The sequence below is a fragment of the Micromesistius poutassou genome (genome assembly GCF_964030765.1).
Source record: "Micromesistius poutassou genome assembly, chromosome: 4".
NCBI classification, from domain to species: Eukaryota; Metazoa; Chordata; class Actinopteri; order Gadiformes; family Gadidae; genus Micromesistius; species Micromesistius poutassou.
In genome coordinates this window covers 8409364-8423960 of record NC_140274.1, presented here as the reverse complement: position 1 = coordinate 8423960, position 14597 = coordinate 8409364, and the positions used below count along the sequence as shown (strand labels likewise).

General features: G+C 46.0%; 1 protein-coding gene across 1 annotated transcript in view; it reads right to left on the bottom strand.

Moving 5' to 3' along the window:
* Window positions 1–1091: 1091 nt before the first annotated feature.
* Window positions 1092–14597, bottom strand: part of igsf11 (immunoglobulin superfamily member 11) — a 92368-nt gene continuing 78862 nt past the window's right edge. Inside the window, exons 5-8 of the mRNA XM_084467515.1 lie at window positions 13043–13198; window positions 11140–11262; window positions 8299–8446; window positions 1092–6002 (exon numbers count right to left, since the gene is read on the bottom strand). Coding sequence (XP_084323641.1) covers window positions 5303–6002; window positions 8299–8446; window positions 11140–11262; window positions 13043–13198 — 1127 coding nt within the window. The 3' untranslated portion in view covers window positions 1092–5302. The remainder of the gene's footprint in view (window positions 6003–8298; window positions 8447–11139; window positions 11263–13042; window positions 13199–14597) is intronic.

Genomic DNA, 14597 nt, shown 5'->3' with positions numbered 1-14597 from the left:
GCGGGGGCGGGGGGGGGGGTTAGGGATGGGGTTGACCGAGGGCGAAGCACGAAGAAGGATGATGTCCAGCGGAAGAGAATAAAGAATAAACGACGCAAAGAGATCATCAGAGAGCCAAACGCTGTGAGGGAGCCAAAGACGTCGGCGGTTGATTAAAATTAAAAAGAGACACTGCGACGGGATTCATCACCACCTCGTTATTAGTTTTATGGATTATTATTACGGCTTCGATCCCACGTATTCCGTCGAGACTGCAGATTTTGGTTGACATGGCTTGTTTGTGTTGTGCAGCAAACCGCAGCCACAACAGTGTTCCTAACATTCTGAAGGTTATTGATGGCTCTCCAGCAATTATGGAATTGACATGCAACACACGCTTCGACTTGTTCATAAATCAGCCCTTGACAGCATTGCTGGTTTATGATCAAATGAAAGATTATGGCCACATTATAATGGGTTTGTTTAATAGGTTCCTTCTTATACAAGCTAAAGATCTTACCATGGTTAAACAAAGCTTGCGCACCAGATTATGGATGAAATACATTAGAAAAAATAATTAAACAATGTTTAAGAGTGTTTAAGACTTTGAACCTTTGCGATTACATAGTAAACATTTGGTTCACCTACTGCATCAACCAAACATGCAAGGCATTCCAAGTCCATTAACTTTGAGGCATTTCTTAATAGCTAATTTACAAAAGCCTATTTCCCCATTGGCTTTGCCTAAGCAGACCCATTTGAACCGTTAAGAGGTTTAGCATGGGTGTCTCAGTCTGAAAGCCTTCAAACAATTATACTATAGTGTCCTTCCTTATTCAATATAATACATTGGAGGCATTGTACAGCTCATTTCAGTCAGAACATGGCTAATATGATTCCATTATGCAGTAATACAATGCAGATCATAATTAAATGAACTAGTGAGCTATAATTATAGCGAGCATCCATTGGTTTAAAACATAGTGGCATCATCAGTGATGATCCTTTAACACATTGAGAAATGGTTCCGCAGTCCGGAAGGCATGCAGTGTGTCATGCATATATACAGACAGACGGCAAACAGCAAAACAAAAACATGACATGATCCCGGCTAGAATGTATTAACATGATTTATTCACTACAACCTCCTCCAACACTCGTTTTCCAACTTCCAATCCATCCAAACACAAAGCACAAGGTTGCATTTAGAATATTTACACAATGGGTTCTTTGCTCGGCGGTATTTCGCACCCCTTTGCCATTGATTTATGTTCAACATCATCCTAACATTCAACCAGATGACATTGTACAACTTGCAGTTTAAATGACCGGGACGCTGACAGAGAGTCAAAACAAAGGCTCAATAATCCATGACTCGCCTCCTGATTCAGAGCAACCAAACCGACCAAAACGAAGAAAGAAAAATAATGAAAAAGTCCCAGTAAGGAGGTTTGTTTTTTAAAGATATATAGTGTTGTTTTGACACGAAAGAGAAAACATGGCGGGGACCTCCAGACTTTGTCAACCTTTGGAACCCACTGGAGGAGAAGAAGCCGACTCCCCTCCTCACCTTCTCAGACCAATGACCAGGGAAGGTTAGGCCATGAGAGAGGGTCAGGGGGAGGAAGAAAGGGAGGAAGGGGGAGGGATGGAAGTGGGGGAGAAGATGTGGGGGAGAGAGAGAGAGAGAGAGAGAGAGACAGAGAGAGAGAGAGAGCGAGAGACAGAATGGGGAGGTTGTTTGTGAGAGAGCGAGCGAGCGAGAGAGAGAGAATGGCGAGGTTGTGTGAGGTGTGTGAGAGAGTGGGGGCCTGTAGACACTCTCTCATTATATTTTCCTAAAGCCACGTCTCGTAGCTTCTGGCAGGGCTGTCCGGCTACTGCTACTAGTGCGGCTGTTTTGATTCTTTCTACAAAGGGATGGGTGTGATGTTCCGAGGTGAGAACATCTTTGATCATCTGAGTGAAGCCAGCTCCCCTAATGTCCTCCACCACACTGTGTGTGTGTGTGTGTGTGTGTGTATGTGTGTGCATGTTTACTCAGCTGTGTTAATGAGTGTATGTGGAGGGGGGTAGAGGTTGGTGTGTTTTTGTGTGTATGTGTGTCTGCGTGTAAAACACGGATGTGTCTGCAAAGCAGCATTTTGAGGCAGTGAGCAGAAACAATAAAAGGAGCTGAATACTTATTAGGGAAATGTGAAATAATCTATATTGCTCGACGTTGAACATTTTTATAATGACCATGGTGAATGACAAAGCAAAGTAAAGTTTTTGAATGAAAACTTGAAACTTTAAGAACTTTGGTTTCAAAGTTACAAATACTCAAAATAGTCAGAAATGGTCAAACTATTATTATCATAATTATTCTTATTTATGATTGATAGACTTTAGTCTATAATACTCAATGTGATAAATACAAACCACACCAAGCAGCTTGACTGGTGGATAGCTGACCCAGGTCTCAATATATTATTATATTATTGACACATTATAAAACAAAAACATGAATACAATAAAAAATATGGAAAACAACTGCATATGCAACGACTGGGGTGATGGCTGAAACACAGCGGATCTCATTAATTTTCTACGGCTGTCTCAGAGGTGGACGGCATCATCTGTAATTTGAAACACATGGCTGCCTGGCTTGGCTTGCTGCTCTCATCATCTGAATATTTATTGGGTTTATAGAGTTATTTAATTGCTATTCATACTTTTTTCCCTTCATCAGTCTGCAGCAGTGCCAAACTCCTGCTCTCATATTCTCCTCTCAGCGAAATTCTGCACAGAGAACACATTTAGAAAAAAACACAATATTGCATCGGGTGCATCTATCTCTCAGTGGCCCCGGGGAGGAGTGAGAGCAATGTGTGTTCCACGGAATATAATTCTCATCTCTCCATCGCCTCTTGTCACAGAAGGTGGGTGGCCGGCCTACACTGACACAACGGCGCTGTGCACATTTGTTTTGCAGGGGAAGTCATGCAGGATGCAATGAGTGGAAAGAATCCCAAAAGCAAAGGGCTTGGTGATTTTTAATAACAATAAGATGTGGCGACGGAATCCAAAGCCGTGACAACAGGGACTTTGATTTGTTCCTTTTTGGCCTGGTTTGCTAATCAAGTCTGTTCCTGATTAAGGGGTTTGAACACTGCCTCAGCATACATCTACATCGGGCCATTCCTGTTGGTGGGGGCGGGCTGGTGAGGTTTCATGTCATGGTTTCATGCTGAATTGCTGTGGGCCAATTTCGGCCGACATTTATTAGTCGAGTGTTTGTTGGGGCAGTGTGCCAGCACCTCAGGACTATAAAACAAAACGAGAGACAACTTCAACTTGAACAAAGAATTGCTTTTAACACAGAGTTGCATCATTGCTGTAAGTTAATCATTATTAATGTTCAGTAACAAGATTATAGAAGGTTTGGCGGACTTTGGGACAATTACATATTTCCACACGTATAAATTTATTAATTTTTTCCAATGGATTTAATGTTTATATAGTATTGTTTTATCTAGTAACTGTTGGTTAAAAAATAATTAGAAATACTGTTGTATCTAAAAATATGGCGAAACATATGGCATTTCAGCGTATTTCAAATTAACATCTCCAAACCTGCAATTCAATGTCATAAGAAGATTGCTGAAGAAAAATGTATCTGCTTATCTAAAAATAGTCTATAGAATTAAAATAGTGTTAACTGTAAAAAATGACTGTAAACCCAAAGAATTCGTACTTCGTATTTAAGACACAGTAGTTGATGTAATTGAATCATCCATTTTACATTTAAGAATTAGTTCATCAATAGTTTTACTTCCTTAGCATAGCCTATCAGTAGTAGATACAATATTTACAGTAAAAAACTGTTTGTTTGCGTCTTTCATTATATATATGTGTATATACATACATATATATACTAGTTGTCTTCCTCTTACTTCATTTATGAGGTATGAAATTAGACATCCTCATATTTTGTAAGCAGCACTGATAGGAGATAAACTGTATTGATGGCTCTGTGGACTTGAGCCATACCTCAAAATATATAATTTACCAGTATGATCTATATGGAAATTGTGCAATTATCGAGGAACATACAGCGCTAGTTGAATCTACCAGTGGCCACTGCTATCCGTAATGTCATTGTATACCTTGTAACAATTCTTCAACAGTAGGATGTGCAAAACAATATTTTTTTCCCCCATTGATAAAGCATTGCGATTGAAAGAGACAGGTATGGTTTATAAGAGAGTGTGAGTGAAATGGAAAATTGCTTAAAAAAGTGCAAAAACCTAAAAGAAAAATGGTTAATAATGTAAAATAAGATGCAAAATATTAAAAAAACTATTTTGACAGCCAAGCCCCAACCCTTGAAATTGCCATTATTTATCTCCTAATAAACCTTCCGTGCATATTTCATCCAACAAGTATATGTTAATTTTTTCATTCAGATAGCATCAGTAACACATTCTAACATCAACAATTCATTTCTCATCACCATCATCATCTGTATCACTGTTTGAGTTCAAATCCAAAATAAAAATGTGAGAAGAAAGCATTGCAAATAATCTCAAATTGACTTTTCAAACAAAGCACACATGCATTAATCATTAGCTATTCTTCTTTAATGTTCGAGAGTTCCAAGCTTGTTTCAGTTTTATCATGCATCGAGGGACACACACACACACACACACACACACACACACACACACACACACACACACACACACACACACACACACACACACACACACACACACACACACACACACACACACACACGCGGAGATGAAGATCCTGTTTGTTGCTGCTGAGTCGTTGACATGATTCAGTCACAATGGCTTCCTCTTCTGTACGAGATCTGTGAATCACTCTCGGCCAACCACAGCGATATGGTCCTTCTGAGTTTCCTACCAACATCATTAAGGGGGCGTCTTGGCCACCGGGAGTGACAACTGGGGCCCATGAATCAGCCCCCGCCCCGGTGGCTGTGGACACGACCTACAAGCGCTCGCTGAACACGTAGTGAGATAAAAATAAAAAGGTAGAGCGAGATCGACAGATAGGTGGAAAGAGAGAACAAAAAAAAACTGAAGAAGTGGTTTGGTTAAAGGGAAAAGGCTGTCCTGGCCTGCACGGTCTTACGGAACCAACCAAAGTGAGTTCTCTGTTGATCTCGGGGGGGGGGGAGCGGGAAGGAAGGTGAGGGCGTGCGTCCGTCTCCACTTTGATTTGGAAACGGTCCGAGTGGGTTGAGAAAGGGGACTTTCAGAGGCCAGCGTTTATCTCCCTCCCCCCCCCCCCTACACCCACTGCATACCATACCTCATACCAGCGAGCCGGCTCTGCTCTGGGCGGGCACCATGACGGGCACCGCCCCCATGCGCTCCAGCGTGGCCTGGCTCACCGCGTACGAGTGTGTGTGCTGGCCGCGCGCCGCTGCCGGCGCCCCCTTGTGCCCCGCCGCCCCGTTGCTCCGCGCCTTCACGGCCGGGGAGGGGGCCGAGTTTGTGGTGACCACCAAGGTCTTGGGCGGTGGCAGCGTGTGGCTGCCGCCGTTGGCCAAGGAGGACGTCAGCGTGGTGGCGGTCCCCTGGAGCTGGGGCTGGGCGTGGCGGGGCAACGGGGCTGAGCCCGGCGCCGAGACCGCCCCCACCGCCACCGATGCCGGCGGCGGGGGCGGAGGCGGCGCCGGCCCGTGGCCGTGCCCGTGGGCGTGGCCGTGGCCGTGCCCTTGTCCATGCGCGTGGGCGTGGGCGTGGCCGTGGCCGTGGGGGTGGGCGTGGCCGGGGTTCTGGCTGTGCACGTGCTGCGGGTGCGCGCCATGTGTGGCGGCGGTGGAGAAGGTCTGGCGCGTGTCCCCGTTGTAGCGGGTGTAGGAGTTGGTGTCGTAGTTGGGCTTGGGGTTGTGCCAGTAGCGGCTGTTGTAGGTGTTGGTGGAGGTCAGGGTGTCGTTCTCCGAGGAGGAGGCGTCGGCGTGGAACGCCTTCCCCGACGACGAGCGCTTGGGCGGAAGGTCGTCTTCCCTGCGGAGGAGAGGGTTCAGTGGCGCGGTCGGAGATGGAACGAGCCCCCCCCCACCCCCACTGGCTCCCCATCTGGAGTTGGTTTGTGTGTGTGGTCTGTGCGGTCCTGATGGAGTCAGCGGGAAGCGAGCTCCCTACTGACTCCATCAGGACGGCGCACAGACCATACACATCTACCGTGCCAGACTGAAAACCTCATCTGTTCAGACTGCTTCTTGGCCCAGTGAAAAATACAAATCTCTTGTTTCTAAAATGTAGCACTTGAGGCAGTTGGCCTATTTCCTGATTTGTATGTGCTCTCATGATTCGTGCCGTTTATGGGGTGTATCTTTACGGTTGAACGCACTTATTGTGAGTTACTTTGCATAAAAGCGGCAGCTAAATAAATAAATGTGATGTCAATGTAGAGAGGGGCATGGGGTTCTCCTGCTGGCTTGTTCCCCATGTGGGAAAAATGTTTTCCTTTCCGATAACGGAGATACAAATCTGAATGTTGTTGTTATTTAAAAGCGACAACTGGACAAGAACATGAATAGCCTTGCTGTAAACAAACAACATAAAAGAGGACAATCATTCAGGATCTGAAGCTTTTCAAATTTAATATCAGTGCTGCCGGTTACTGCCAATAAACTCGATGCAATGGGTTTTTAGGTGCGGTGGACAGAAAAAACACGACCAAGCCAAATCCCTCTTCAAACCTTATCTGATCCAACCATGCAAATGGTTGGACTGAAAACACAGAAACATAGCTGATTAAAAATGCAAAGAAGTCAACGAGGTCAACTGCCAATCCTCCATCATGGAACACAACATCCTGCGTCTTAGCCGCGCCGGGTAACCTTAACGCTCTCCTTCAGCACTGACACATCTGAGCAATCGACGTTCTCTCGCCATTTATCCCTGCCTGAAACAGATGGCCGGCCTCCATCATCTTTCACTACCACGCGTATATTTGATTAAAACATTTACCGATTTCTAAATGTGCATTTGGGGAATGCACATCTGCGATAATGAAATTCAAGCGCTGTTTACGCGATCGGGTATCTTTTTAAAAAGGGTTCTCTGCCCCACAGAGGGTTTTCTTCTAAGTAATGCAGCAGTCGCGGCGCCTGGCACCTGATGTATTCGTCCGAGGGAAAATCTCCATTGTGATTTGCTGAGTAAGTGGAAAGCATCAGCGGCCTGAGGCAGGAAGACGTGCTGAAGACATTGTGAATGCAGGGAAGGCAGTCAGGCCCAAAATGAAGCAGATGTTATCCTACCAGCCAACCCGTGCTTGAAATATTGCAACAATGACTTATCTACAAATTGATTAATGAAGTAATTTTGAGGAGAAATTGCAGCCAATTTGAACAAATCAAAGAGCTTCAGCAGAATGTTTCAGAAGACAAATTAGGTGGTGGCGATAAAAAAAAGTGGGTGCACGAAAAGAAAAAAGAAAAACCTGAATAAAGTCTTTCAATCCAATTTCAATCTTGATTCTGTTGTGTTTTCATTGTGCAATGGCAGGGAATTCTACCAAAGAGAACCTAAACAGTTTTTCTTGTATTGTGCATCTCATTGCCACTGTAAATTCTTAATGCTGCACTTTGGCAATACTGCAACAAGCCCTGAAGGCATAAAGCTTACCCCTGCACTAACCAACAGATTGATGGTTTCAATATGCATTACTATGCACCACAGGCTTCAGTGGGTTTAGGGCGTAACTTGCCAGTTCAGTTATTGCAAAAGGGGAAAGGTGGGAGGAGAGAAATTTAAAATTCTTTTCATTTTTCACGACCATGTACTTTTATTTACCAATCCTGCCCCCCACAGGCTATCATTATAACTGTAAATGCAACGGTGCTTAGCAAAAACACCTGCTTCAGGGGGTCCAGTGTTTGTGTGTGTGTGTGTGTGTGTGTGCACCTGAAAGAAAAGGAGATAGTTCATATACAGAGAGAGAGGGAAGGAGGGAGAGAAAAAGAGAGTAAGAGAAAGGGAGGCAGAGGGAGAGAGAGATTGAGTGATTGAGAAAGAAAAAGAGGAACAAAGACAGAGTGAGAGAAAGAGGAGAGCGTGCCAGAGAGAGAGAGAGAGAGCGAGAGAGAGAGACAGAGAGAAAGAGAGAGAGACAGAGAAAGTGAGTGAGAGAAAGGGAGGCAGAGAGAGAGAGAGAGAGAAGGACAAACAGAAAGAGAAGAGCGAGAGAGAGAGAGAGAGAGAGACAGAGACAGAGACAGATTGAGAGACAGAGAGAGACTTTTACTGAGAGAGGGAGAGACGGAGAGAGAGAAAAAGAGAGGGAGAGAGAGACCTGATTTCGTTGGGGATCTCCTCCTCGTCGTACTTGTTCTTGTTCTTCCAGTAGAAGAGTGAGACCACCACCAGCAGGGAGCAAATGATGAGTGCCAGCACACCCGTGGCGATGGTTCCCGCTATCAGACCCACGCTCTGGGGCTGGGCTGAGGCACACAGATGGGGGGTGGGGACACAAGAAAGGAACATAAAAAAACAGACATGCATATATTCATAGCTCGGCTCGACCTTCTCCTGCCACGTTTACTTTCTCTTCTCTCTCTGAAACTATGCTCTATAGTACAACCGCTCTTGTTACTCAAACCTAAATGTTACGCAATGATAGGCTATCTTTTAATGGGAACATGACATACGGGTATATGCAGGGATGTGTCAACTGTTAACATTGGGATGCACGTGTGCCTCTAGGACTGGGAATGAGAAGCAGAAACACATCTTTTTAAAGGCACAGTATATAAGTAGAGCAATTAGCTGAGCTAGATAATGTAAACTAGTCATTGGAATCATTTTTCAAAAACTGGTAATTTTTCACAGATGGCTGCTTGGCATTTCAAATATGGCCATTACTTTCAGTTCCAATCCTGCTGTTTAGTATTCTAAGCACTGTCAGCTACTTTAAATGATGGCAGAAGTATTCCGCTCTACCCACCAGAAGCATTACGCAGACGCATTAGCATGCACTTAAACAAATGTTTCAACAAATAGTACTCGAAAAAAATAAAAAAAAACACCTCATGGCGAAGCCAATTGTGCAAGTCACGCATTTGTTCATGTCATGCATTACTGGCGGTCCTGGGAAATAACACATTACACATGTTTCTCCTTCTCTTCTTCTAACAGCTTGGAAAAAGACGGAGGATTAAGCTTAATACCTGATGATCTAATGGCTGCCCATTACCCTAGTGTGGCTGGGAAGCGCCACGTTGTTCAAAAAGAAGCCACTGTGTAGAATACACCATGAATAACACATTGATGGTAATGCTCTGGCCGTTAGCCTAATGGTCAGTAGCTACGCCATCTAAATCTGCCCCACACTATAGGCCTACCGGCGGTATGACGTAAAGAGTAAAGAGCAACAGAGAGAGAGCGAGAGCGAGAGAGAGAGAGAGAGAGAGAGAGAGAGATGAAGGCAGAGAGAAAGAGAGGGCGGGGGTGGCTGTAGACACAAGGGGTTGAAGGAGACAAAAAAAGAGGTGCCAGCAAAGAAAGAGAAATAACAATGAGGCCAAAGAGAATCCGGAGAGCGGGAGAGAGCAAGGGAACCAGTGAAGGAGCGGCAAAAAGTTGCTCCCATGACAACGTCCTTCCTGTTTTTAATGAGACCGCTATGCTTTGAGCGGTCAACCTTGCCACCTCAAAACCAACACTCCTAAAACATCCACCAGTGGCAGCCTTTCCTTTTTATTTATTATGATCTTGTTGTTTTTATGTCACCCCTTCCTTGCTTGGCACAATCTCTGCCAACAGGCGTGGGGATGCAGAACAGCTTCATGATTGTCCCCCCTACAAATATCAGCCTCTACACAGCCGCAGGAATGGCAGTACATGCTGCAGGATGCCACTGACAGCACACAAACACACGGAGCGATGGATGGAGCGATGTTAAACAGGAATAGCCTTTTACCATTTTTTATTTTGTTCTTAAATATCTCTGAGCACCTATGTGCATCGCTGCTGCATTCCTCTGTCCTTTGTTTTCTTGTTGTTCTGCACAGCGTGAGCACCACGCCGACTCTCTGATCATCCCGAATGGCCTCACTGTAAAGTTAAACAAGAAGGCCTTTGGGCTGCTCAATTAGATAGGAAACTTTACTGACTTCCCTCCCTGTTCACAGCCCTGTTTAATTAGAGCCACAGGACTATCGCCCCGCTACATACTGGACCCTTTATGGGGAGATATGCTGGCGTTATACAAGTTTGTTAGTTCACTTTCTTCCCTCCGTCTCTGCCTATGCTATGTTTCCTAATTAAACAGTGTCACTAGAAGAAAGAGCTCATTGCAGATCTTCTGTGTGTGTGTGTGTGTGTGTGTGTGTGTGTGTGTGTGTGTGTGTGTGTGTGTGTGTGTGTGTGTGTGGGGGTGTGTGTGTGTGTGTCTTCCCCCTTGTCTGGCGGCGTGCTAAAGAGCTGCAGCCTCGGCGGTCTATAAAAGACCCGTGTGTGTGTTTGTGTATGTGTGTGTGTGTGTGTGTGTGTGTGTGTGTTTGGGTGTGTGATGTAATCCTCATTAAGGAAGCCATCTGTCATCGTGTCTGGACGCGGATGATAACAATGTCAAGGTGGGCCGTGGTAATGAGTTAGCATGAGTGATTATGAAACACCTGTCATTCACTCTGACTCCTGGCTGCAGTGCAGCCGCCTGTCGCAAGCACGCCGACACGACAGCACGCTGCGTGGATTTATTTATTGTGTTGGTGTTAGAGAGAGAGAGAGAGACAAAGAAAGTGAGTGAGAGAAAGGGAGGCAGAGGGAAAGAGAGATAGTGAGTGAGAAAGGGGGGGGGGGGGGCGAGAGGGAGAGGAAGAGAGGGGGGGGCGGGAGAGAGAGAGAGGGGGGGGGGATGAGAGAAAGGCTTGTGTGTGGGTTTTAAGAAGATGATTTCTGCAAGAGGGAGAGCGAGATAGAGCGAGAGAGAGCGAGCGAGAGAGAGCGAGCGAGCGAGATGGAGCGAGCGAGCAAAAGTTGAACGATACCAAAAAGTTTCTGTGGTGTCTCTGCGGTGCTTGTTTTTGTGTGTCTTTGTGCATGTATGTAGCCATGTGTGGGAGCGATGGTGTGCGTGTGTGTGTGTGTGTGTGTGTGTGTGTGTGTGTGTGTGTGTGTGTGTGTGTGTACTTACGGGAGACCACCTGCAGGTTGAGCAGACAGGTGCTCTTGCCTACGGCGTTGCTGGAGGAGCACTGGTAGAGACCCGAGGTGCTGCTGCTGATGTTCCTCAGGGTAACTGTTCCCTGCATCTGGTCTGGAGGAGACACACACACATGCCGCATGGTCAGAAACACACACACACACACACACACCAGGATTTGTCAAGACAAACAAACAAGTAGGCAAGCACACACACACACACACACACACACACACACACACACACACACACACACACACACACACACACACACACACACACACACACACACACACACACACACACACACGTACACACGCACACTAACACACACGCACACACACACACAAATGAAAGTAAACAATAAATCACACAGGACAAACACAACAGACCGGAAAAACAACTTTAAAAAAATAAACGTGAACTAAACAATGGTTAGGTAAATAAATGATTGGATTCAGTTGTACTTAAATCACTCAACAGCATTAGGATTAACTGTGTTTTAGCAGTGTTAACTCTTTCTACCACTGGAGGGCGTCATAGACCACAAGAATCATCAAGAAAAGCCGTAATTTCATTACAGATTTCACACAATGATACATAAAGGATGAGTAAAGGAAATTTGACTTTGTTTAGTTAAAAGATGTTAGTTTATTGAGAATGGCTCGATGAGGTTAGAATATCTGACAATACACCACTGGATTCCACCAGAAAAGGCTACTATTGCAACATGTCTTTTATGAGTTAGTTGTGCTTTAAGAGGCATACACACAGGCGCACACACGCTGGATCGGACACCATAGCTCAGACCCATGCAACAGCATAGTGCTGATGTAGCCTCAGGTGGACTGGTAGTGTAAAAGGAGTAAGCTCTCCAGTCACAAGGGACATTTTAACGAGGGGAGAAGATCACGACAGTGCATAGAACAGCGACTGTATCACAAACACTGCGGACCAACTGCACCGCCGATACACCCAGTCCTGACAGCCTCCAGCGGGCAGGAGGGCGGCGGTAGCAGGTGATTACTGGGAGTGATCTCGGGGTTCTGTGAGGACGCACCGCCCATAGGTCTTGTACTTCTAACAAGGCCTGGGTGTAAACACGGTGCAGCATTGGCCACAGCACGGCGCGAGGCCCCACAAACAGCACTGATCCATCATCACATTATGGACACACACACACACACACACACACACACACACCTCCATGAACACGTACACACACTGAACGCACATAAACATGTACACACACACACACACACCCACACATAAACACACACTCACACAAACACACACACACACACACAAGAGCATACACTCACATATACACACAAACGAAAAAAAGCACATATATACACACACACACACACAAGAACATGCATACACTCACATATACACACAAACGAAAAAAAGCACATATATACACACACACACACACAGCTGTATGAAAAAGTACACACATCCACGTACTCTCACACACAAAGACGCACTACACACAAACATTTACATACACACACACACACACACATTTACACACACACACACACACACACACACACACACACACACACACACACACACACACACACACACACACACACACAGACACACACACACACACACACAGTGTCCACTTCCACAGCCGCCAGCAGGATCACCAAGGAAAGGGCGGGAAGGGGTGACGGCTCGGAGGCATGGCGATGGCGCTGGTTTTGTTTTGTCGTTTGTTGCCATGACACTGCTGTACGTGTGTGTGTGTGTGTGTGTGTGTGTGTGTGTGTGTGTGTGTGTGTGTGTGTGTGTGTGTGTGTTTGTGTGTGTGTGTCACATTTACCGGCAAAGGTGGGGCAAAAGGGCACTCCGGTGGCGGCGGCCAGGATGTGTGTAGCAGTACCTTGCATGGCGGTGTGGGGCAGCCGCGGCAGTGCGTCCAGCTTCTCCCAGGAGTACGAGGGTGTGGGCGTGCCCTCCTCCGAGCTGCACATCAGCAGCACATCGCTGCCCACGTCCAGGGAGCCCTGCACCCGGCACGTAGGCACTGAGGGGGGCACTGGGGGGGGGGGGGGGGGATGGTGGTGGGGATGAGAGTAGAGAGAGAACAGGGGGTGATTGTAGTGAGGGTGGTGGTGGTGTGGATGAGATTAGAGAGAGAGCAGGGGGTGATGGTGGTGAGGGTGGTGGTGGTGGGGATGAGAGTCGAGAGAGGGGATGGGGAGGTGGTAGCAAGGGTGGTGGTGGTAGTGGGGAAGAGAGTAGAGAGAGGGGAGGGGGGGATGTTGGTGAGGGTGGTGGTGGTGGGGATGACAGCAGAGAGAGGGGAGGGGGGGTGGTAGCAAGGATGGTGGTGGGGGAGGGTGTGTGGAGAGAGATAGAAGAGGTGATGGTGGTGGTGGGGGAGTGTGTGAGGAGAGAGTAGGGGGTGATGGGGATATGATATGGAGATGAATGATGACATGAATGAATAAACACTATTAGAGAAATGAAGTTTCCGGATCAGCAGTGGTAAATTGGGTTTTTTTCTGGGTTTTTTCGTGGACCCGATGAAGTTCTTTTTTGGCTAGTGGGGAAGTTTCTTCCCTGTTTTTATTTTATTTCACACAATGAATCATGGATATCCCTGCAGAACATCCCACAGTCATCCCTTTCTTGGGAGTTTAACCCAAAAAGTTTTTAAAGCAACAATTGTGTTAGCGTTTACTGTGTGTTTGTGTATAATATGTTATATATGTGTATGTATCCGTGTTTATTTTCGTCTCGTTTCATCCAGCATATCATTGCTCTTTCTGAAGTCTTCAGTGTGGGTCTATGTACCTATGGGCCGGTGTATATGCATGTCAGTGTGGCCCCTGGATCACACCAAAACCATTGCATAAGCGGAGCATAAAATGTTGCATCATTTCACACGCATCCAATTCTACAGATTGACTCTACTGTCAATGGGGAAGCGAACCTTTTATTTCCTTGTTCAACCACATGGAAACCATTTGTTTAGCCAAAGCAGTTAGCGACTTTAGTGTTCAATTAACTCTGCAGTACAATAAGACCATCAAATCAGCAACTTATGAATATGTGGTTGACGATGCATACTGAGCTTGGAGGAACCACCAGAACTCGCTTAAGTGAAGTTTTTGGTGTGAATTACGGGTGAGAGTGCTTGTGCTTGTGTATATCTCTGACTGCTACTGCTGGCCTGTGGTTTTGCACGCCTGTGCAAGTGCATGTGTTTTTATTGTATTATTCCCATAAACCCCCCTGTGTCTACTAGAAGCCTGACCAATATTGGATTTTAGGGGCTGATGCTGATACCGACATTAGGGAGTATAAAAAGACCAATATCGATATATCGGCCAATATTTAAAATATATCGGCCTTTGTTCAAGATATATATTGCTGTATCCTGGGGGTGGAGCAGCTCTTTGGGATTGGCTGCTCTCCCCCAGCAATGCTTC